Below are 24,180 nucleotides of genomic sequence, written 5' to 3'. Positions count from 1 at the left end.
AATTTGGATATCTCATATGTTCCTTTGCTTCACATCTCTGCTCTAATATCACCTTTTTAAATAGGTCTTCCCTAATCTCCCTTAAAAAAAAATAATGAAACAAAAACAAACAAACAAAACCCACAGGGTCCAGGTGTGGTGGCTCGTGCCTGTAATCTCAGCACTTTGGGAGGCTGAGGAGGGGTCTCACTTTAGGTTGGGAGTTCAAGACCAGCCTGGCCAACATGTTAAAACCCCATCTTTACTAAAAATATACAAAATTAGCCAGGTGTGGGGGCACTCATCTGTAGTCCCAGCTACTTGTTAGGCTGAGGCAGGAGAATCGCTTGAACCCTGGAGGTGGAGGTTGCAGTGAGCCAAGTTTGTGCAGAGAGAGATAAAACAAACAAACAAACAAACAGAAAGGAACCTACAAATGAACAAACAAGAAACCACACCATTTCCATCCACACTTCTCTTACCTTAATTTACTCTATAGACCTTACCACCAGATGGCATACTACAGCATTTATTTTTGTTAGTTTGTCACCCTATTAGAATTTTAGTTCTATGAGAGCAAGGACACTGTCTCCTGTGTTCATTACTTCATTCCCATGACTACAATAATTGCTAGAACATGTTAAGGGCTCAGTAAGTATGTGTTGAATGAAGGCATAAAGAAAATTCAATGGCTTTTGTTTTCACTTCCAAGCTTGTAATACACAGGTCTATGATTGTGTACATTCTCTCCTTTGAATTAGTCATTTGTTCTAGGATGTCATCTCTATCATCACAGAAATGAAATCCCTGAAGTTGAACCCTTCATCAGTGCCTTCTCAAACTGATTCCCTCTTTCCATTCAGCCCATCTCTGTTAGTAGCAAACATATATCTAGGATGAGAACACATTTTCTTTATGTTGTTTATTTTCTCCCTGGCCCTTTGGATAAGTCATTATTTTCTGATGAAATGTCTCAATGGTTGTGGTGCCCATATGCTTCTCCTTGTGCACCCCCAAACCCTCACCCAAGCCTTGAAATGCTTCTGACCTTATCATACCCTATCATCCCCCCAACTGATCCTAGGCAGCAATTCCAGAGCAGCCTTCTTTCAATAGTACTTTCATTATTTCATTTTCAAATTTTCTATAGCATCATGGTCCCCAATTTATGTTATTTATTATCCTCTCTCAAACACATACCCTCAAGCCAGGAATAGTAACATGATTAAGACATGGCTCTTACCCTGAAGGAGCTTGGATTTCCTGTAGCAATTATAGTCCTTTCATTCCAGCACATGTTCATGCGTTGTTTTGTGTTGTTCACTCTTATTTCATAGGTAATAGACTTGTTCCATGGCTGGATTTTAAATGTCTTGAAGTTAGAGGCCATGACTTGTATTTTCTTTATTATATCGTACTGCTACTTAGATTGCTTTTGGCACTAGTACTTGTTCAGGAAAGACATGCTTGTGAATTGATGTAATAAGAAATTAAAAGTTTATTAAAACAATGTTGCTAGTTGCAGATATTAATAAATATATGCCTAACATTTGTAGTGAAAGCCAATTTTTCAATATAATTAGATATACTAATAGATTGTTTTCAAAATTAATTACGTGGATCTCAACTTAGAGAGCATTTTCTCTAGGAAGGATTTCTCTAATTCCTTAAATTTGAATTAGACAGCCCTTTGATCTGTCTCTCAGTAGCAGCTGGGTCTTGACTCTATTCCAGCCCCATCACACTAAAATTGCCTATTTCCTTTATTGCTCTTACTGAGCTATAAGCTATTTGAAGGGAAGACTATGTCTTATTTATTGTTTTACTATTAAAACTTCGTATAAAGGCTGGCACACTGTAGTTCTCCAATAAATAGGAAAATAAATGCTTTATTTGTTTGGCTTTATTTTAAATAAATTAGGATTACACAGAAAATAAAGTACAAAAATAATTATGAAGAGCTGGATTATTTAGTAAAAATAACACATAAAAAGTTTGCTCTGAAGTAGTTGATGAAACATGGCAAAAGTTAGGCTGAAAATGGAGCTCAGTAAATGTCTGTGTGTGTGTGTGTCTGTATGTTTATACATAAAATATATATGCACTTATATTTCAACAGTGTCTAAAGGTGCCCCAAAGTTTTTTACATAAAAAATCATAATATATAATCCAAATTATGGTTATTTAAAAAATTAATGATTTTTATATAATTTTTAATTGTGTATTTTCTGTGCCACTATATCAAGCATAAGCTAATATCAGAAGAACCATTAGAATATTCAGAAATAGTTTTCATAATTTACCTGCCTACTCTTAAGGCTGTTTGTTGATTTACTTGCATAGAGTAAGGTTTCTCTGCAGCCTCAGTTCTAAATAAATGAAACTCACTTTGAATATCACTAATTATAGATAATATAGTAATAGATAATAGATCTATTTACCCAATACTCTATTTTAGCCCCAATGACCTTGGAAAAGTAACATTGGGAAATCCTGCTAAACAGAAGCAAAAACAATAATTTTTAGGTTTTTTACCTTGCAATTTATCTCTTTTTTGCTGCATACCTGAATATTTTTCTGTTCTCTCTTTTTCCTTCCTTCTCTCCCTCTGTCATTCACACACACACACACACACACACTCACACACACACACACACACACTCACACACACACACACACACACACTCACACACACACACACAGTGCCATGAGTTCTAAAAACTTTTAAAACTACCAATCAGCTTACTTCCTAGTCTTGAAATGGATTTTCCTGGATCATCTCTCTGAACGCTTATCTTGCTGTGTCTTGTGAAGATGGATAACATTCAACTTTTATCCATCAATCTCTACTTGAATTGAATTTCTTACTGTTATTTTAAAGGCAGAAACATTATCTTCATCCCAAATTCTTATTTATGAATTATCTATATTGATGAGCAAGACCCCAATAATCACCCATTCCCCCGACAGAAAATCTGATTAATTATAGACCTTTCATTATCATTCACACTGACACTTGAATTATTTTTCAGAACCTATGAAGTTTTCTTTACATGTGATTAATCTAATACTGTGTTCTTTTTACCAGGACTCACATATTCTTTCTGCACTCTGGTATGTTCCCTACTTTCATCTCTCCAACTCTCCTCACCTCCACCATGCCTTAGGGTGGCTTCCAGAGTCATCCAGGAGTCCTGACAGTAGTTTCCTTGGCTATACCTACCAGGATGAGCTATCATATATGAAATAATATACAGGAAAATACTTCTGAGAATTAATGACATTCTTTCCTTTGGAGTTATTATCCATCATCTCTACTGTATGGATCTCCAGGCTTATTTATTTCTAAAATGTTGGGATATGTAAATCTCAATTCCTTTATATCTCATATTCGGATAACTCTACTAAACATTCTCCAGGAAACACGAGAGACCTTGGCTTTGGGCCAAATTTATCAAAGGATCCTGTTAGGACCACCATGTTGTAGGACAATTATTCACTGTATAAAATGAAATCTGCCATTTTGGATCCTCACATAGAGGCTAACACCCTTTGGGAATTATGCTCCCTCTCTTAATGTTCCTTTTAAGAAAATAGATTGTAAACAGCATGATTAAACAGAACAAAGCATTTATTTCTTTGAATATTGGCCAAAATACATTCCTAATCTGAATCTAAAATTTCAGGGTGGAAACTACCCAGTTCACTGACAGATGACGTTATTTATGCCACATGTATGTAAATCCATAGGGTTTCGGTAGAAGAGACGGAAATCATTTCCTGAGAATCAGTGTGGTTGCTTGGAAAGTGCTATAATATCGCAACAGTTTTGTACATGAATCATCAAATATATCAATATGCATTTGTTTCCTGATCTTGTATATTCTATATTATAACTGCTCATGAGACCTAATTATTTTCAGGGTACTTTTTCTTTTCCTCTTAAAGAAACATTCAAGAAAAAGAACTCTGTTTATAACATGTTAAATCTTTATCTTGCTTATTTTTATCAACAGAGTGTAAGACATGTCTATGGATAACCCTGCAGGAGTCAAAAGCCTGTGGCGGGTTTTACAGAATCATCTGCTACCTCCTGAGCTAGAAGGATTTTGAGGACAGAGCTCAGGAAGTTGCCATGGCTTGGGGGCAAAGCAGGCTTTTGCAGATAAACCTTAAGTCACAGATTCTACCTTTTGGAGCCAGATATCATTTTGTGGATTAATTAATACTTGTGAGGGCTTTGAGCATGAAAGACATTGTGAGAATACAGTGTTTTCTTGTTTTAAAACAAAAGACAGAGACTGGGGGAATAATTCTGTTGATCAGGCTGGGCTTTCCTTAAACTGCTGAAAAACTCTAAAAGCTCTTCAGTCTTTCAAAATTCTACTTGGGTAAGACAAAATTAGGTTTTCTGAAATATCTTTCCAGATCTTCAGGCTGTTAATAATAAGTTATGTAACAATAATAAGTTATATAATTTAATAATGCTAATAGAAACCATCTCTAAGTTTTCATTATTTCATGTGCCCTTCCTTTTCTCAAGTAAGAGCATGTATATTAATTCAAGTATTTGTTGAGGCCATCGCTGTGCTAGGCTTGGAATATGTGACAATATGCTAACTGGCCATGTCCTTTTCTGGAGAAGCGTTCAGTCTAGGGATGAACAGAAGTGTTACATAAAGGAATGCATAATTCTATAAGTGCAAATTACAAAATGTGCTATGATTAAAAAAAAACAAGTTTCTGTGAGAACCTGCACTGGATTAAGTAGTCGTGTATGGATTCTTTGAAACAGCCAGTTAACTTGAGATTTTACAAGATTGATGGAGTTTGCCAAGCAAAGAACTGGAAGAAGAATGTTGAAGCAGAAAGAAACAAGTGCAAGGGTCGCCAGGTCAGAACAAAGTTGTTACATCTGAAAAACTGCAAGAATTCCATAGCAGCCAGAATATTATGAACAAGGGAAAAGAGTCATGGGTTTTGAGGAGAGACAGGCAGTGCCCAGATTGCAAAGGGCCTTGAGGTGATGGGAAGAAGTTCAGAAGCCATTGAAACACAGAAACAAATGAGAATACCTCTCCCATCCAGCTCCACATTTGAAATCCATTTAACTCTAGAGTAGAGAAAAAGAACACACACAACAGCAACAATAAAGGCTATTAATATTGAGCAATCCTTTCTTCCCCACTGCCTAGACTGAAATTAAGTTATAACACATAAATTGAATTACACTAATAAGTTGTCCAGACAGTAACCAGAAAGGCCATTCTCACTGAAGTCCAGTGACAGGCAAAGAACGAGGAACATATTTACATCAAAGATACAAATAAATAGAATTCAGGGAAGAAGAGAGAGCAATGATGGGTGGAAGTTGGGTGGTTCATGAGGGAGGGAGAGGTGAGCTATAGTAAAAGGCTCCAGAAGACTGAAGAAAGTTCTTGAGATACAAAAGGGGTGCCTTCCTCAGGCTGTTTCCCAAACAGAACCTCGATTCCTTGATGGTGACCAAATGAACACACTGGTTGCCAGATGAAAGGTTCAGAAAAAAAGTTGTATGGGGGTTCTTAAACATCAAATAATATTTTCAAAATGACATTTTGATGAGTTAGGGGTGAATAAATCAGAGTCATGCAGATAAAATTTCCCTTGAAATACACAGAGGTTTAACATGATGGGGAAAAGCACTTGGCAAAACATAATATGTGCTTTGCCAAACCTAACATTAGAAAAATGGTTTAAGACATTCAGCACAACCCCAAAGCTGGACATGTTGTCTTATCCTAAGTGAGAGAAAGCAAGGGAGGGAGGTTACCCATGAAAGCATTGCTCAACAAATGTATTAAAGAATATAAATAAGTTGAAATGAGTAAACCATGCCTAACTCTGAAATCAAATTTCATGCTGAAATCAAACCTGCTTATCAAGGACCTCTTTGAGAATTCTTGGTGACCTCTTTCTGGACACTACTCATGTATGACCCAGAACCATTCTTCTTTGCTTTCCTTCTACTCTTCTTCACATGCAATCATTGCATCCAACTTTAGATATTTGGTTCACTACTTCTTAAAAATGTGCACACATAGTAAATGATGTATTTACATCAGACAAAAACATCATACTGAATCTATCTCTAAAGGCATCATATTTCATTCTTGAGCTATATTTAAGGCAGTTTTAAAATTAAGACTTTTAAAAATGTTTAAAAACTATTAGTACTTTATATGATGTATAGATAAGCTGGAGTTTTAAGGTATTTTTTCTGCTTTTGCTTCTGTTCTTAATGGATTATGTCCACTGTGAGTTCACCGATAATGAGCAAATCAAATATAGCATGAATAGCAGAGCCAGTATAGGAATAAGTGAATATTGAGAAGAAAATGTAAGCAATGAGTTCCAAAGAGAAAGAGTGCAACCTAAAAAGAAAGGCAAATAAATAAATAAATAAAAGCAATAGAAAAAAGAAAGATAAGGTAGGCATTTCTATGGATAGTGGAGAAGTGGAAAATGGCGGGCGGGGGTGGGGGGCAGGAATTTAAGAAGGAGAGTGAAGCATCATTTGGGAGTAAAATAATGTAACCAAATGTGTCCTCATTCTGTGCTCTTTAATAGAAATCATTGAAACAGACAAGATTAACAGCAAAGTACTATGATCTATTAAAAGTTCAGAGAAAGTATAGCAGCTGCCTCATTATTAAATAGGAAAATAATTAAATGCTAAATCTGCTTGATAATTATAGTGGCCCAGGGTTGTAGTTATAGAGAGATGATGCAGAGTTCTTTTAGGGAGAGGTCAGTCAGTCACACAGAAGGTTTCATAGGGTGATGCTACTTTAAAGGGATCATCTCAGTTTAGAGCTGGGGCCTGTCTCAGCATTGTGGATCCAGAAAAATCATATTTATCATCATTATTAGTGTTTACTGAGATGATGATCCCTTGAGTCTATCTCACAGTACATAATAGGGAATATTCTGTTACTATTTAAGTCACCCGCTTTCTACATCAAAGGACCTAGGAAGCTGAACTAGGATTCAGATGGTTGCCAATGAGCACATTATCAGAACAAAGGGGAAGAGAACAATAACTTACATACATCAGTAGAGAAAATGTTATGAGGCATAAGGGCCATGTGGTTCTGGTGTTAAAAGCCAAACCCTTCTCATCAAAATCTGGTAAAAGTTGCAGATTAAGTTTATTTCCATTTATAAACAGAAAGGGTTATTTTAACAGAACACTTTGGTGGAATGCTGTAGATGAAAATCTATTATTTGCAATTGTATCTGAGAACAACATGAAGCCTTCTCATAAAAAAAGAAAACCTGCAGTGTGTGTATGTACAGTTAACACGCTAGTCTTTCTGCCATTAATCAAAGGTTGTCTTCTGCTCCCCTGTCTTGTCTGTCGCCTCCAACGTAGGTTGATAAACAGGTGCTATCTGGGTATCCCACTGCCATTCATTCTTCTCATCTGTATCTCAGCACGGCTGTGTCTGCCGAGCACTTCCTCAATGCTTGCAGACTGGCTGGCATCCAATATGAACAAATTGCTGATCTTTCCAGCCATTTAATGTTAAATAGGGCTTCTAAGGAACATTGGACAAATAGCTCAAGAAGCCAGATTTAGCATCTAAAGATTGGTTGACATTTCTTAAGTATACATAGTTTAGGGACTGCTACTACTTGAAAGAACTTCAATTTGGCCTAGAATTTGGCAAGTAGTATCCTAAACTTAGAGCTGTAAGTAATTTTGTAAATTACTAGAGACAAGACCATCTGAGCTCTAGATGACTAGCATGCTCAACTGGAATTTATAGATCATTGTCCCTTCAAACCATGGGATTAACATTGAGTAGGAATAATTATTAGAGAAATTAATAAGGTACCATATATAAACCCACATGCAAAATGCATAGCAATCTTTTGCTTGCCCTAATACTTCTTTCGGCACACTATGAGCCTCCCAGAATAACTGATTCCTGGTGTCTGAAACATGGTGACATATTTCAAACTATCATGACAAAGAATAGTAAAGTAATTAATCCTACCTCATGGAAGCTTCACTTGCCAGCATGAGACCTTTTACAATGCAGTGCTTTCAGTGCAGGAAGCGTAATTGGAATTTTCTATCCAGGCTAAAAGATGGCCTGAGTCTGTGAGATGACTTAAGCAGGGCATGGTATCCAGTCCTCCCAGAAAAGGAGCAGGAATATCTTGAATATGAACTCCCAGGAGTTTAAGCCTCAAGAGGATTAAAATTGTCCTATTAATCTTTGCAGTTCTATTGTAAGCAGAGAAGCTGGCATTCAGAGGAAAGAAGTGTTATTAATTAAAAATGTGTTGAAAAGAATGAATAAGTGTACATCAAGTATTAAAGACAATGAAAGGACCGGGTGCGGTGGCTCATGCCTGTAATCCCAGCACTTTGGGAGGCCGAGGTGGGTGGATCACCTGAGGTCGAGAGTTCGAGACCAACCTGACCAACATGGAGAAACACTGTCTCTACCAAAAATGCAAAATTAACTGGTCATGGTGGCATATGCCTGTAATCCCCAGCTACTCGGGAGGCTGAGGCAGGAGAATCACTTGAACCCGGGAAGCAGAGATTGAGGTGAGCAGAGATTGCGCCGTTGCACTCCAGCCCACACAACAAGAGCGAAACTCCGTCTCAAAAAAAATAAAATAAAATAAAATAAAATAAAGAAGATGAAGGAAAATAAACACCTGATCTCAGAAGTGAGAATGTGTGCACAGTGGTAGGAGATAGATATACTACATGTAGAAATGTGCATGTAAACATTTAACAAATATGCATGGTGGTAGCAAGTGTAGTAGGTAATAGAACATAGCAGAAGCATTATTAGCTTCTTCTAATGACCTGGAAGGCAGCCTGGACTTTGGAAAATGATGTAAGAGAAGATAACTAACTTGCTATTCAGTTCTTCCTCATTTTTCCTGGGACCTCTGTATGATCATTCCTGAAAAGTCTATTGCATTGATCCAAGACCATGGAACTGGCTCAGCCACTGATGACAATGATGTCACATTTATTGAGTCTTAACTTGAGAAATCCAGCCCTTGGCATCAATCTCAAGTATTCTGGGAAAAGTCCTGCAGTGTCTGGGGAAATGTTACTTATGTATTCAAGGAAAGAGAATTCTATGATGTATACTACTTAAACGTGTTTATGTTGATTTTTCCCTATAAGAGTATTAGCTTTTGCCTTTCACATTTCCTATCTCTTTTAGAGAAATTTTCATCAATAATTTATCTTTGTGGGTAGCAAATGTCTACCGAGGGGTCTTTTGTGAATTTTTGGAAAAAACAATTAGGGCTATATTTTTAGCCGAGAACAGATGCATCAATTTTTATGATGGGTTGATAGGTTTTGTAGTTTTTTTGGTAGATAAATCCAGGTTTTGGGTAACTGTTAATCAGAAGAAAACTTAAATAAAACAATAAATTTTTTCTACAGTTACACAACAAAATTTCTCAGTATACATTCCTAAAGAAAGGAACCTCCTTTGTGGTGCTAATTGCTATTGAAAACATCTTTCTTCCAAACATTTGTGGATACCAGTGATACACAGAGTCAAACACTAAATTTGTTATATGGGTTTTATGAGGTAGACAAATGAAATTCCCTGGCACCAAGAAAAAGGGGCAGTATACATAGAATAAAATGTGGAAAAAGCAAATGAATAGATGTATCCAAATACAAAAACAAAAAGGCACCAGTGAATACCATAGTTCTCAAAATTATCCAAGAAAGCTTCCTTAGGTGCTTTAGACTTATGGAGAACATGGTGAAGTAAAAGAAACTTTCTGGATATGGAGATAAGTAAAAAACACTTTGCTATCATTTTCATAAGTCATCATTATTATTATCTCTATCATTATTTATTTAGTCAAAAATGTATCCATCAAATGCATTTTAAAACTGAGTCCTGTGCTATGTATTAGGAAGAAAACAAGGCAGAAAAACTCTCACCTATATCAGAGCAGACATTTAACCAGTGAGATTTTAGTGATTTGGAACAACTCCTTTACCTCTAAATATCTCTTCCTTTCACTTGTAGTATTGAAGATAAATTTTTTGGCTTGCCCAGTTTACTATAAATATTTAAATAAACATTTAAATAGCCATTCATTTACTTATTTGTTCAATTTTATTATTTTGACTATTGGCACTACCAAAATATTCCAGAAGCTAGGAATCCAGGTGTAAAAGGTACAGTTTTTTGCCTTTGATGGACTCATAGCACATTATTTGCCTGCAGGCACAGATAAATAAAAGGACATTTACAACATGATCTGATATGTGCTGTCACAGTGACAATGGCAAACTGAAAATGGAGATTCAAGATGGTGCACCTAAAAGAGATAGCAGAGAAATCATGGAAAGACCCTCTAATAAAAAAAATACACATTAAAATTTGGTTTTCTGCTTGTTTATTTTTTGAGATGGGGTCCTTGCTATGCTGCCTAGGCTGGTGTCAAACTCCTAGGACCAACAGATTCTCCCACCCCAACCTCCCACATAGCTGTGATTATAGGCACTTGCCACCGCACTGGGTTTTACTAATTTAATTTTGAAGTAGATTAAATATGCTCAAGACTTTTGTGAGATGAAGACATGGTCATGGTGGACTATTTCAGCTGGGGGCATAACATGGGGTGGCACTGAGGGAGTGTGGTCCTCTGATACTAGGCAGCTCAGGGGGAAGCGTGTGGGCAATTCACTAACAGTGAAAGATGAAGGCTAACGACTTGGGATGGGGCATGTGAGGCAGACACAGGAGGGTAGAAATAGGATGCTAAGAAATTAAAACACCTAGTATAGACTTTGCAGGGAGTCAACTCATCACAATTTGCATTGTGCATTTATTTTGCCAAAACCTCCACAAACACTCCTGCAGAGTTATAATGACTTGTTGAATTTCCTTTAAGAAACTTGCAGCTCTATTAGAAATGAAAGCCAATACAGTATGTGCAAATGGAAAAAGGAAGCAATCCTACATCATGGAAGAAGATAATGAGATACTGCTACTACAGGGTATCTTGGCAATTAACCAAAATATATGAAATGTTGCTATTTTAAATGCCCTTCCATGATTCAACTAGCTCAGTTACCTGGTCCCATTGAAGTCTTCCTTTATCCCGGCTTCAGAAGGTACATGGGGAGGCTTGAAAAGAACTTTTCTAAGGATACTTGGTAAAATAAAGGGAGGCATTCAATTTGTCTTTCTTTTACCATTTGTAATCAATTTTTAAACAAGTGACTTCAATGCCCAGAAAGAAAAGTCAATAAAGGTGTATCACTGTCTAACAAATCATTCACATTCCTCTTCATAATCTGTCTTTTAGATATTTAACAGCTTGTAATGACTATGATTTTGCAGGCACTTCCCATAAGCTATATATGCATTATTAATACAGTTCTATGACTGAAAACTTCCATCACTGCAATGACTCTTGAAAAGCATAGGTTTATTCAAATCAACAATGCATAGTAGTTTGTCATGGTTTTAACATATGCATTCTTCTTGCAGATGGTTGAAAAAGAAGGTTATCTGCAAAAAGCTAAAATTGCAGATGGAGGAAAGAAACTAAGGTAATAAAATTCTTTAATTCACTTTTATATACCTATGCTGGTTCTTCATATGCTCAACTTGTGCCACTGTTATTGTTTGGGATGCAAGTCCCTATGGTACCAGACTAGAACAGTCTCCTCTACTACAACTATGGTCAACATTATTTTTAATGTAACTACAGTTTTTAAAGAAAGGCACTACATTTTATGTTGTTGAACAGAACACATAAATGAGGTGCTTTTTGTCCTCCTTGGACTTGAACTCATAAAACACTGAAAATAAATAAGACAATGGATTGTGATTTCTGTGATTGAAAGATTAGAGAATGAATGCGTTCATTTGCAATATATAAAAGTCTCTGTACAATACCGTGTGAGAATAATTTCTTGAAGGATGGAAGATTTGAACCACTTTCGTAGCTCAAAATAGAAATTGATAAAAGTAACATCATATACAGAGGTAAGAGAAATTTGAAAAGGGAATAAGAACTCTTCAGGAAACAATAACAACAAAAATCTTGAAGAAAAAAGTAAGGTTGATAGGACGGTAAAGAAAGATGATAATTGTGTTGTATATACCGTATGTTTAGAAATAATCACCTCCATTTTAGAATTTTTGCTATTTCTCACATTGGTTCTGTTACATATTTAGCTTTGTGCTGAGTGATATGCAAGCTACCAAATTTGCAGGAAATGCTCAAGTTGAGAGACAAGGCATTTACTCTTAAATGTATTTCTAACAATTAAAATTATATAGGATAAATGTACTAATTAGCTACACAATGGGACACCTGTTAGTTGTATAATACAATTCATTACTAGAATGACACTCTGGGTCAACACCAGAGAATAAAGTCTGCTTTCGTTTGATGGCTATAATGAATTTTGTATATATTTATTTAAACAAAGTAAAATTGGGGGTGGGGAAGAAATCATCCATAATTTCACTACTTAAAATAGCTATTTCAGTTGCAAATAAAAAGCTCTATTTTCCTCCATATTGTGTCTTCTTCTGGGATAGTGAACAAGGCCTTAAATCTTTGCCTGGACTATTTTTCTGAAGTAGCCTTGCAGCCACCTTCCCTTGAAGAGTTCAGGAGAGAGATGCACAGGAGACAAGATCAAATGCAAGGTTGCTTTAAGAGACTTGGTTAATCCCTTCCCCAGTGGTGAATGGGGCTTAGAGAACTGGGTTCTGAAGGAACAACAGGAGGAAGTCTTTGAGTAGCCCAGCCTGAGTGCTCTCCTTTCCCCTAAACCTTATCATGACCTTATCAACTCAGGAAGGAGTGTGGAGGGTACAATGATGCCTCTCCCCAAGATGAGTAAGTCATGACCCTTTCTTCCCTCAGCAGCCATGTGGAATAAAGAGTTTCTTCAAAATTATCTAAGTTAGCCAGTTCAGCCCTCCACTAGAGCCGGGTAGGAAAATAGAGGTGACAGCATTGGTCAGTTCCACCCTCCAGCCTCATGCAAGGAAGTAGGGGAGATCCTAAATGAAATAATTTCAAGAAAGCAGAAGGAGGTTCTACTGTGTGGTTTTGTAAAGTATCCTTGTCCATAACCCCTCCATAAACCAACCTTATAACATCCGGAAGGCAGCATCAAGAGGAAGGAGAGAAGAAGAACACGTCCCTTCCCCTAGCCAACTCACATGAATATGTTTTTAGGTAGTTTTAATCAATCTGTATACTATTGTGTTTTTGTTTTATTTGCTGTTACTTTCCTGTTTGCATACAATTTCCGTGTTACAGTTAAATTCATATAAACATTTGTTGGTACTCTGTTTTATTATTTCACTTTGCATACCATTATGCATTCTTTCAGCCTTTTCCACTTAAAGTTATATGTTTTAGTTTTCCTTTTTGTTTTTTTGTTGTTGTTGTTGCTGCTGTTGTTGTTACCCCAGGTGCACAGAATTGAGTTGATTATATCCTTTGGTTTGTGGCCTTGTGCTATTATCATTCTGGGCAAGAGCCCTAGCTGGTTTTATTTTATTCTCAGTCTCCAATCCTTGCTTCAATCCCCTGTAGACATTCATTCTAATGTATTTAATGTGTGTTTATCAAACTCATTCTCCATATATATATGTATATTTAGCTGTATATGTGGCATTCAAAAAATGGTGTATAGTTGTGTATGTGTGAATGTGTTCTACATAGCATAAACATTTTTGTATCATAAACCTTATTATGTTTCTTACTACTTTCATTCAATGTTAGCTCTTGGGCAGCTTTCTATGGTGCTATAGAGACATGCGTCTCTTAATGTTGGGGATATGTCCTGAGAGATGCATCCTTAGGTGATTTAATCATCATGTGAGCATCATAGAGTGTACTTACACAAGCCTAGATGGTATATGATATAGCCTATTGCTCGTAGGCTACAAACATTTGCAGCATGTTGCTGTGCTGAATACTGTAGGTGACTGTAAGATAATGGTATTTGTGTATCTAAACATACCTAAACATGGAAACGATAATGCATTGTGCTATGACGTTATGAAGAATACCATGTCACTAGGCAATGGGAATTTTTCAGCTTCATTACAATCTCATAGGACTACTATCTATATGTCGTCCATTGTGGATTAAAATGTTTTTAATCAGTGCATGAACGTCTTTAAATCTAGTTCGTTTCTTCCAATTGCTGGCCACTTTGCCATCATTTATGTATAGTCATGTGCCACATGGTTGCATTTGGATCGGTGATGGACAGCATATACAGCTGTGGTCCCATAAGATTATAAAACTGATGCCTACTGTACCTTTTCTATGGTTAGATGTGTTTAGATATACAAATACTTACCACTGTGTTACAATTGCCTACAGTATTCAGTACACTAACATGCTGTACAAGTTTGTAGCCTAGGAGCAATAGGCTATGCCATATAGCCTAGTGTGTGGTAGGCTTTACCATGTAGATTTGTATAAGTACACTCTGTGATGTTTGCACAGTGACACAATCACCTAACGACACACTTCTCAGAATATATCCTCATCATTAAGTGAAGCATGACTGTATATGAATTTTTACTTATCCAGTCTCCCAGCTGTGGACATCTAAGTTGCCTCTAACTCCTTTCATTCCAAACAACATTTCAATAAATCACATATACATGTTTCCTTTGAACCTGTTAGGAATTTTCTCAGGGGAATATTTCCAGGAGTACAGGATTGCTCAGTGGTAAGTCGCACACGTTTGTAAATCTACTGACTACTGTTGTCACACTTTCTCCTGAATGAGTGCACCAATTCACGCCAGTTCAATGTGCAATACAGAAGGGATTCTACTTTCCACAGTTTTATCAGCATGTAGCATCATCCAATCTAATTATCCATAGAACATTACCTTAATGTTGCTTTTATTTGTGTTTCACTGATAAGTATTGAAGTTGAGGATCACTTTATCTGTATAGAGACATTCAGATTCTGCATTCTGAGTCTATTCATTAACTTTGACTATTTTCTATTGAGTTTCCTGCTTTTTTATTCAATAATTTGAGGAAACTCATAATATATTTGAGATAATAATGCTTTGTCAATTTTAAATGTTGTATATATCCCCTCCAAGTTTATGGGGCTTGTTTTGTTTTTATTGTAAATACTTTACAAATTGAACATTGTATATGTAATCACCATGTTTAAGAACATGATAATCCCATTATGTTGATAGGCTATAATATGCCAAATCATCCCTACCTCTTTTTTTACTTGATTTTTAAGTTGAGTCTGGTTTTATATTTATATTAAATTATTTATATTAAAAGTTATCATTGCAATAATTCTCCTATTGCTCATCATTTTTCTTTTATATTTTTGTCTGTTTTTTGAGACAGTATCTCACTCTGTCATCCAGGCTGGAGTGCAGTGATGCCAGCCTCCTCCACCCCCATCCATCCACCCACCTTATTCGGGGTTAAATGAGTAGCTGGGACCACAGGTACACACCACCAGGCCCAGCTATTTTTTTTGGATTTTTACTAGAGACCTGAGTCTCGCCATGTCGCTCAGAATGGTCTGGAACCCCTGGGCTCAAGAAATCCACCCACCTTGGCCTCACAACGTGTTGAGATTACAGGCATGAGCCATAGCACCCGGCCTTCTTTTATATTTTCTAAAGACAAATGCTAAGCCTGCATTACTTGATCAAATCACACGACCATTTTAAATGAATCTTAGTATGCATCACCATATTGCTTACTCAAGGAGTGTATATGCTTTTATCACTAGCAACAAAAATGGTCAGTTTAGTCATAACCTTGAAAAATTATGTAGTTTTTATCCCATTGATAGTTTAGTAACTAATAAATAATATAACATACTATAATTTATGCTTCTTATATAAAATTTGGTAGCCTTCATTTCATTTATCAAGGACCTTTATATCGTTTATAAATTTTAATGAATTAATAAGTAATATTAATAGATGCTTACTCTGTCAAGCACTTGGCTTAATTCTTTATCACTAACACTTAAATGATACTACGATATAGACTCTATTATTGCTTCCTATTGTATAAATGGAGAAACTCAGTCAACAGTATTAACCTCTTATTTCTCCCAAATCTTATTTTATGTACAGTTAGTATCACAGAATTTAGCCCTGACCTCTGCTTGAAGCACGTTTGCTTTATCTGTCTTGCTTTAAGCTATTTGAGGGTCCTCTTATTTCATGCCACCAACAGTACCAGGAACTTCAATTGTGACTTAATAAGTATTATTTCATTAATTTCTATCAAGTTTTCTACTTATAAATCCATAATAGATCATCATACCTTGTATTGTCTTCTTATTTTCCTTCTTTCTCTTCTTTTTTATGTGTCTTCATTTGTCTCTTTAATGTATTTTCTCTTTCTTTCAAAGAAAATTTAACTTATCTCTGAATATAAGCAGGAGATGGTAAAAGGAAAGATAAATTATTGGCTATATTTGACATTCATAAGAGGCCATACCTTTAGCCTTATTTTGAAATGAGGTTATACACATTTCCCCAGTGATACACTGACGGGCTTGAAAACAAAATACATTCAGCATTCACTTTAATTTTTCATTGTGAACACTGAAACTATGCCTCAGCTTTTCTGATGAAGCATAGGAATTTCTCCATTTGGGGAATTCCATCCCCAAACCTGTAAGTAACCCTGGCTTCTCTGAAACTCTATGACACCTTAGCAAAAAGTTATTTTCAATGCTTACATTTACAAAAGACACCTGACAGTATGTTTATGAAGTTTCAATACCACAAACTTGCTTCTCCCTCGGCATCTAGGTCTTTCCGTCATCAGCTCCTGTGTGGCTCTACGCATCTTACCACAATATAGAGTCACATTCTTCTCTCCTTAGATGGACATAGAAAGATATACTTGGGGGTGAAAATATGGCCAAAAGATGGCTATGAAAAGAAATGCAGAAAAAAGATTGTGCAGTGGTTACATCTACCTAGTGCCTGCTTTCATCCTAGGGCCCACAGCTACTAGGCCTTCGGTTGGGTTTTTGTTTGTTTGTTTTAATAATTGTTATTCAGAACGGACTTTCTTTGGAATGTGAGACTAAGGTGTGCTCCTAACGTCATCGTATTTTTTCTTTAGTACTTTCTGCTCAGTATCGCAATAAATTCTTCCAGGCTGAATCTGTCTTTCTTCATTTTCTTGCAATACTGACAGAGATGGGTATTTTTACACCTCAGTGTCTTTTTGATCCACCTTTTAACAGTCATAAATTACAAGATGCTTAGAATATGAGACAGAAGAAGTAAGTTCCTAGACCAACCAGTTTGAGAATGAGTCTGTACGTTTAACAGTGTCTGAGTGATTTTGCGGTAAATCAGTCAGGGACACTAGAATAAATTACTTTCACTCCCATCACTGGTGTGGAATCAAGTCAAATCCAGCATGACCAAGTTAGGTAACAAAAGCAGATGGCCCAAACACGAGAAGCTGAAATTTGTCAAGGAACCTCACATATATTTTCTTCTGACTTTTTGGTTTGCCACTCTGTCATTACCTAAAGAAGGCAAAAGAAAGGTAAGCGTAGGAAATAAAGCTTTTGGTGTTTAGAGCAAATGAATGTGTTAAACCCGGAGTTTCAGCTAACAGATTCTTATAACGGTAATGAATATTTTAAGAGCCATTTTTCATCAAGCATTTTCCAGATAAGCTGTTACAATCAAAGTTGCTGTTATTATGTGCTGCCATCCGGTGTCCATTTTGTAGAATGCCAAGCTGATGGCTTTGCTGAGTTTTTGTTTTTGTTTTTGGGGTGTTTTGTTGTTGTTGTTGTTGTTGTTCGGGCTTTGGTTTTGTTTCTGTACTTCTATTTGTCTGCTAGTTTTTTTGCATTTTTCCAACTTCACAATTCAGGATTTGCTTTAGGAAAGTTTTATGAATTGTTTCACTTGGATAAAATGTCCCACCAATTGCATAAATGGTACATAAATGCCCTCATAGAAATTTAGTTCTCCCTATTTCCCAATTGTAGTTAGCACCCCTTTTCCCCTTAGATGTAATTTGTTTTGTATGTCAAACGACAAAATAAATACCTGCATTTCTTTTTTTGTTTTGTTTTGTTTTGAGACTGAGTCTCGCCCTGTCACCCAGGCTGGAGTGCAGTGGCACGATCTTGGCTCACTGCAGCCTCTGCCTCTCGGGTTCAATTGATTCTCCTGCCTCAGCCTCCCAAGTAGCTGGGATTACAGGCACCCACCACCGTGCCCATCTCATTTTGTATTTTTAGTGTACTGGGTTTCGCCATGTTGACTAGGTTGGTCTCAAACTCCTGACCTCAAGTGAACAACCTGCCTCAGCCTCCCAAAGTGCTGGGATTATAGGTGTGAGCCACCGCACCTGGCCCAACACCTGCATTTCTTGCCTCAGGATTTGTCTCCTGCGTGGAATCACTAGGATCAAACCCTTACCTGATTGTTACCTGTAAATTCCTGTGGAAACTGATGGCTGTCTCCCTTACTCTTGGCACTTTGGACTGTCTTACTAAAGTTAGATATTTCCTGAGCTGTGTGTCTTAGTTACCCCTTTAGTCTATCCAATACCTTAATTTTTGTCCCTCTGTGGAAAAAATAGAAAACTATGCTCTCAAAGTTATGATGAAGTGTGGAGGCACTGATTGGTCAATGGGTGAATTTGCCTGCTGACCGTCATGGTAGGGGTAGAATACAGGGATAAAGGGCTTGCAGTTCAGCATTGCGGGACAGGCCAGGTCAGGCTAAGACGTGGCTTCGCTCCAAAGAGAAAGAGATTCTAGTGCTTCTCTGACAACCGTTCCTTATCTCCCCCTCTTAGCTCCTCTCATGAGGCTCTCAACTGGCATGCTCAGAGTGACTACAGAGAGAGCTGCATGCCACCTGCTGAGAGACCATGGAGACACTGGAGTGAGCAGAGGCCTGAATCCCATCTTTATGGCTTGTTTTCCCTTGGTTAGGATGCAACCTTACTGGGCTTCAGTTTTCTCTTCTGTAATATGGGGGTATCCTAGACTCATTCAGAAGACTTGGTTTCCATGTTTATTGTCCATCTTCTTGTAGTTAGAGGTAAAATTTTTGAGGAATGTCTTATTTTTTCCATCTCTATTCAGCCCTTAGAATTGTGTTTGGCATGTGGTAAATGTTTAATGGAGACATGTGGCCACCTTAGTAATTAAATTACATAGTGCATATAAAATGCCAGGTGGCGTACCTGGAACAGAGCAGAAGCCAGTGCAAGCTCAGGGTGGGAAGCCCTCTGGAGAAAGCTCAGGTATTGGACACTAGAAGCATAAATTAGGAAAAAATATCCTATATCAGAAGTGTTCGATAGTTAAGAAAAAATAATGCTAAGAATACCATATTAAAGTACTAGGAAACTAAGGAACAGAGAAAGGAAAAGAAATTTTTTAGTCCTCGTTAATGAAGAACAGCAAACACAGAGCAGAAAAAATCTAGATGTGTGACCCTCCTGAAATTTGAAAGGCCATATACTCTTTTACTCAAAAAATCTTTAATAATCACCTACTAAATGTCAAACCGTATGCCCAGTACTGGAAATGCTCTAAGAGGATAGAGGTGGTTTCTACTTCTTTGTGGGAGCTTGGGGCATAGAGGGACTTCCTAGTGCGAAAACTGTGTTTATCCTAGAAAATAGTCTATTTGCAAAGTTTCATCAGAAACTGCTGGACACACCTATCCTGGCTAAGGCTTTTAAGCTTGTATGAGTTGCCCGCTTCCTGAAATGTCACCTAATACATTGAATAAGAGTCATATATAGTGATTTGGTTGCGTATAGAAAATATCAAATCCTTAAGTCAAGGTAAAACCTTGCCAAGTGATCCTTTGCACACTCCAGAGCTGACCATGCCTTACAAGACAGTCACCATGTTAAAGTAATTGGGTAAAAAAGCTATCCCCCGATATGCTAAGAACTGTGGGCAACACAATGGGTCAGACATGTCAGAACGGGAAATAGACCGGACAGATATTACAAAGATAATGGCCAAGTTTCTAGAGTACTTTGATCAGAGAGGAAGGTTCAGACCTAAGCCATAGTGAAAAGTTGTTCTCATTAGGTAAACCCTCAGCTACTCCTAGACTACGGGCTTCTGACTCCCTTTCTGGGTTTATGTTCTTTACTGAGTGCAGATGAGTCTACTAATCACAGACCAGAATATTCCCTGGCAGGAAAGAGACAGAGGTGCCACCCGGTTAGGAACACACACCTGTTTCTGGCTTCTAATGAGGAGTCAAATGGTACATTATCTTATTCCTTTGAATCAGTGCAACTTCTAGGGGAAGAGAGCCTGGGAGTGGTGGGCCTTTGCTCAGTCTTTCTAATAAGGATCAGGTAAAGTAGTTAATAACAGAGCCTGGATAGCTGATATCTTGTCTCACACTATGCACACTAGCTTCTATAATTTGAAGATTTCGACCAAAACTACATTGAAATCTGACTTTGAAAATATCCTTAACTAAGGTACAACTGCTTAATCCTAGGTGTATACCCAAAGAATTATAAATCATTCTGCTATAAAGACACATGTACACGTATGTTTATTATGGCACTATTCACTGTAGCAAAGACTTGGAACCAACCCAAATGTCCATCAGTGATAGACTGGATAAAGAAAATGTGGCACATATACACCATGGAATGCCATGTAGCCATAAAAAAAGGATGAGTTCATGTCCTTTGCAGGGGCATGGATGAAGCTGGAAACCATCATTCTCAGCAAACTAACCCAAGGACAGAAAACCAAACACTGCATGTTCTCACTCGTAAGTGGGAGTTGAACAATGACAACACATGGACACAGGGAGGGGAACATCACACACTGGGGACTGTTGTGGGGTGTGGGTCTGGGGGCGGAATAGCATTAGGAGAAATACCTAATGTAGATGATAAATTGATGAGTACAGCAAACCACCATGGCACGTGTGTATACCTATGTAACAAAACTGCACATTCTACACATGTACCCCTGAACTTAAAGTATAATTAAAAAAAAGAGACAGTATATAAAAAAGAAATTATTCTTTGTCCATTGTTTAAAGTCATAATGTAGTTAGGGCTGGCTTCACCGGTGTGCGTCCAGAGCCCCATGCTCGGAAGTACTCTGCCCTTGATTTAATGCTAGATTGTTACTGTCTTAAAATTCTTCATAATTTTTGGACACGGAATGGTGCATTTTTATTCCGCACTGGGCTCTGCAAATTCTGTACCCAATTATGTTTTTCACTGGCAGATAGGTGTAAACTCATGTCTTTCAGTTATTAAAAAAAATGTGTATTGAGGCCCTAAAAAGTAAATAAAAAAATTTGGATTAAAAAAAACAGATAGCGGCCGGGCGCGATGGCTCACTCCTGTAATCTCAGCACTTTGGGAGGCCGAGGCAGGCGGATCACAAGGTCAGGAGATAGAGACCATCCTGGCTAACACGGTGAAACTCCATCTCTACTGAAAGTACAAAAAATTAGCCGGGCGTGTTGGCGGGTGCCTGTAGTCCCAGCTACTCTGGAGGCTGAGGCAGGAGAATGGCGTGAACCCAGGAGGCGGAGATTTCAGTGAGCGGAGATTGCGCCACTGCACTCCAGCCTGGGTGACAGAGTGAGACTCCATCTCAAAAATAAAAAATAAAAAAATAAAAATAAAAAAAACCAGACAGCATAAAGTAATGAACAGATTATAGGTTTTGGAGCTAGAGAAACTGGGTTTAACTTTAAATCTAAGTGTAAGGCCTTAAGTTACCTTTTGAGCCTCATTTTTCATATTAGTAAACAGAGATGTTAGTACTTTCATCGTTTTTGTGTATGAAGCTAAGCACAAACTAGATGATCAGATTTGTGCTAGGTATTCTAAATAATTTATGCGAATTATTATTTTAAAAGAAATCATGGGAAAAAATTTGAGATGAAAAAGGACATCTAAAAGGTTGTCAGCAGCATTATTATTCTTCGTTTTGAAATGAAATTCTTTTCCAGCAATAACACTGATCCCATGGAAAAGCTTTCACTTTTATTCAGAGAAGATAAAGACAGTGTTTATAGTTTATAAATTCCAAACAAAGTAGCACTGTACATAAGGTGTCAGAGCAAGTCATGTTGCTAAGGTTTCGAGACCTGCAGTTCTTACCCTCTTCAGTTTTTTCATCCAATTCACCTAACAGGGACACAGTTCACAGCAGTTCAAAGTCCTTATAAATAACAATGAGATAATTGCGTTTCATGCAACTTCAGCTCTAACCAGTTCCATTTCCAAGTTTAAGGATGGGGAGAGTTTTGCCAGCAAGTTCTATAAATGATCAACATCTGAAACAGATTCAAATCAGAGCCATTTATCCAGGACTCACTCTAGATAGGATGCAAATAAGGTATAGTATCTCCTTGTGAGAATATGAAATATATAGTGGGAAATATAATAGGTAGGTTAAATATGGATTCTTCATGCGTGAGGGTGTCCTGTACTCCCTGACCACATATGGTCAAAATAAGGGTGGTGTTAAAAGATGCCCAGACTAGACTTCTAATAATGTTTCTCTTTTTTCCTGTTTGGGGTCATCTATTATTATGACCTGAATGAAGAGAAGGCTATTGCTGCTTCAATTCACTCTGCTGCTGCTGGTACCTAAAAGGAGACATGGGCACTAGGGCAGAAGGAAACCTCTGTGTGGTTTTCTTTCTGGGTTTTGTTTTTTAATCTTTTCATCATTTAATTGAAAAATTGAGACTCTTCATTTAAAGACAAGTGGGTCCAAGAACACTGTGTTTGTATTTGGAAGTTGAAAAATACACATTGTGCTTCTTGTGTGTCTGCTTATTCTGTTCTTTTTTAACACAATGGTGTATCATTAAGAAAGCTCCAGGCATATAAGAGCAACCTAATTCTTTTTGTAAATATTAACCTTACTGAATCAAAGCTGTCCTTTCAATCAAGCTCTTAGTTTCTAAAAGACAAGTGGAAATAAATTACGCAAAGATCTTCAAGTCATTTAAAAAATATTTTGGTGTGGTTTTCTATTGACCTGAATAAAGTCTTTCCATAAACTTTAAAAAAAATCACTTTTGTAAAATGAATTCAACTATTTTGAAGTGAATGTTAAGCTGAAGCAAACTGCAGCAATATGTTCTAATGGGTAGAAACTTATGTATATTAATCTCCCTAATATCTTTGCTATCTACAAGAGAGTGCCTTCATGACATGAACATATGTATATTCTAACTACAGAAGCAATATGTGTTCAATGCAGAAAACTTGGTAAACACCAAGAAATACAAAGGAGACTCAAAAGCCGTGATTTTACCACTTGATTTAACTACTGTCATATCAAGACATTTTTTCCAGGCCAAAGTTCAGTCATCGACTCAATACATATGTATTTTGTGTCTATTCTGTCCAAGGCACCATGCTAAGCATTGTGGATACCTTTGTAAAGATGAACTGATTTCTACCATCTCGAGGCTCATTTCTTAATGGAGGATAGAGGTGAAATTTATGAAAAATATTTTTAAATTTATCATAAGTGTTATGAGAGGAAGTCGTGGAAGGCACATATGACAAAGCAATGTTTTGACTTCTAATTAATGGAATTAATAATCAGAAGGAGTGTATAGGTGAACAAAGTCCTAGGTAAATAGCACAGCACGGTTATAAACCACATGTATTATGGTCTGCATTAAAACCTTCCCACATCAGTATTCTTCTACAGCATAGGGTTCATTATTCCATTATGTGGACCTATTATATGCAATGTATTTAACCAATCTTTGTTTATATGTTATGTATGGAATTAACAAGTAATGATGCAATTAATTTCTATGCACACAGACTCGGCAACTTGTGAGACTATTTCTCTAGAATAAATTTAAATTCATAGGGAATGGACATGTTTAGCCAAAAGATATACACATTTTTAGGGATTTTTAAAAAGCACATTTTCAAATTGCACTCCAGAAAGGAAGCAACAGTCTGCATTCCCACCAATAGTGTATGAGAGAATCTATTTCCTACACCGTGATTATCCCTAGATGTTATCAGATGTTAGTTCTTTTATTCCTTGACAATTTGATGTACAAAGAGGGAAAAAGCATGTCACTATTTTTATTTGCATTTCTTTGATTTCTAGTAAGATTCA

General features: G+C 37.0%; 1 protein-coding gene across 1 annotated transcript in view; it reads left to right on the top strand.

Annotated features, from left to right (window-relative positions):
• ARHGAP15 (Rho GTPase activating protein 15) overlaps positions 1 to 24,180 on the top strand; it is a 638,539-nt gene that overhangs the window by 77,690 nt on the left and 536,669 nt on the right. The window contains exon 4 of the mRNA XM_030801219.1: positions 11,526 to 11,587. Coding sequence (XP_030657079.1) covers positions 11,526 to 11,587 — 62 coding nt within the window. The remainder of the gene's footprint in view (positions 1 to 11,525; positions 11,588 to 24,180) is intronic.

This window comes from Nomascus leucogenys, chromosome 20 (genome assembly GCF_006542625.1).
Source record: "Nomascus leucogenys isolate Asia chromosome 20, Asia_NLE_v1, whole genome shotgun sequence".
Taxonomy (NCBI): domain Eukaryota; kingdom Metazoa; phylum Chordata; class Mammalia; order Primates; family Hylobatidae; genus Nomascus; species Nomascus leucogenys.
The sequence above is the reverse complement of the archived record's forward strand: the minus strand, read 5'-3'. Positions and strand labels throughout refer to the sequence as shown.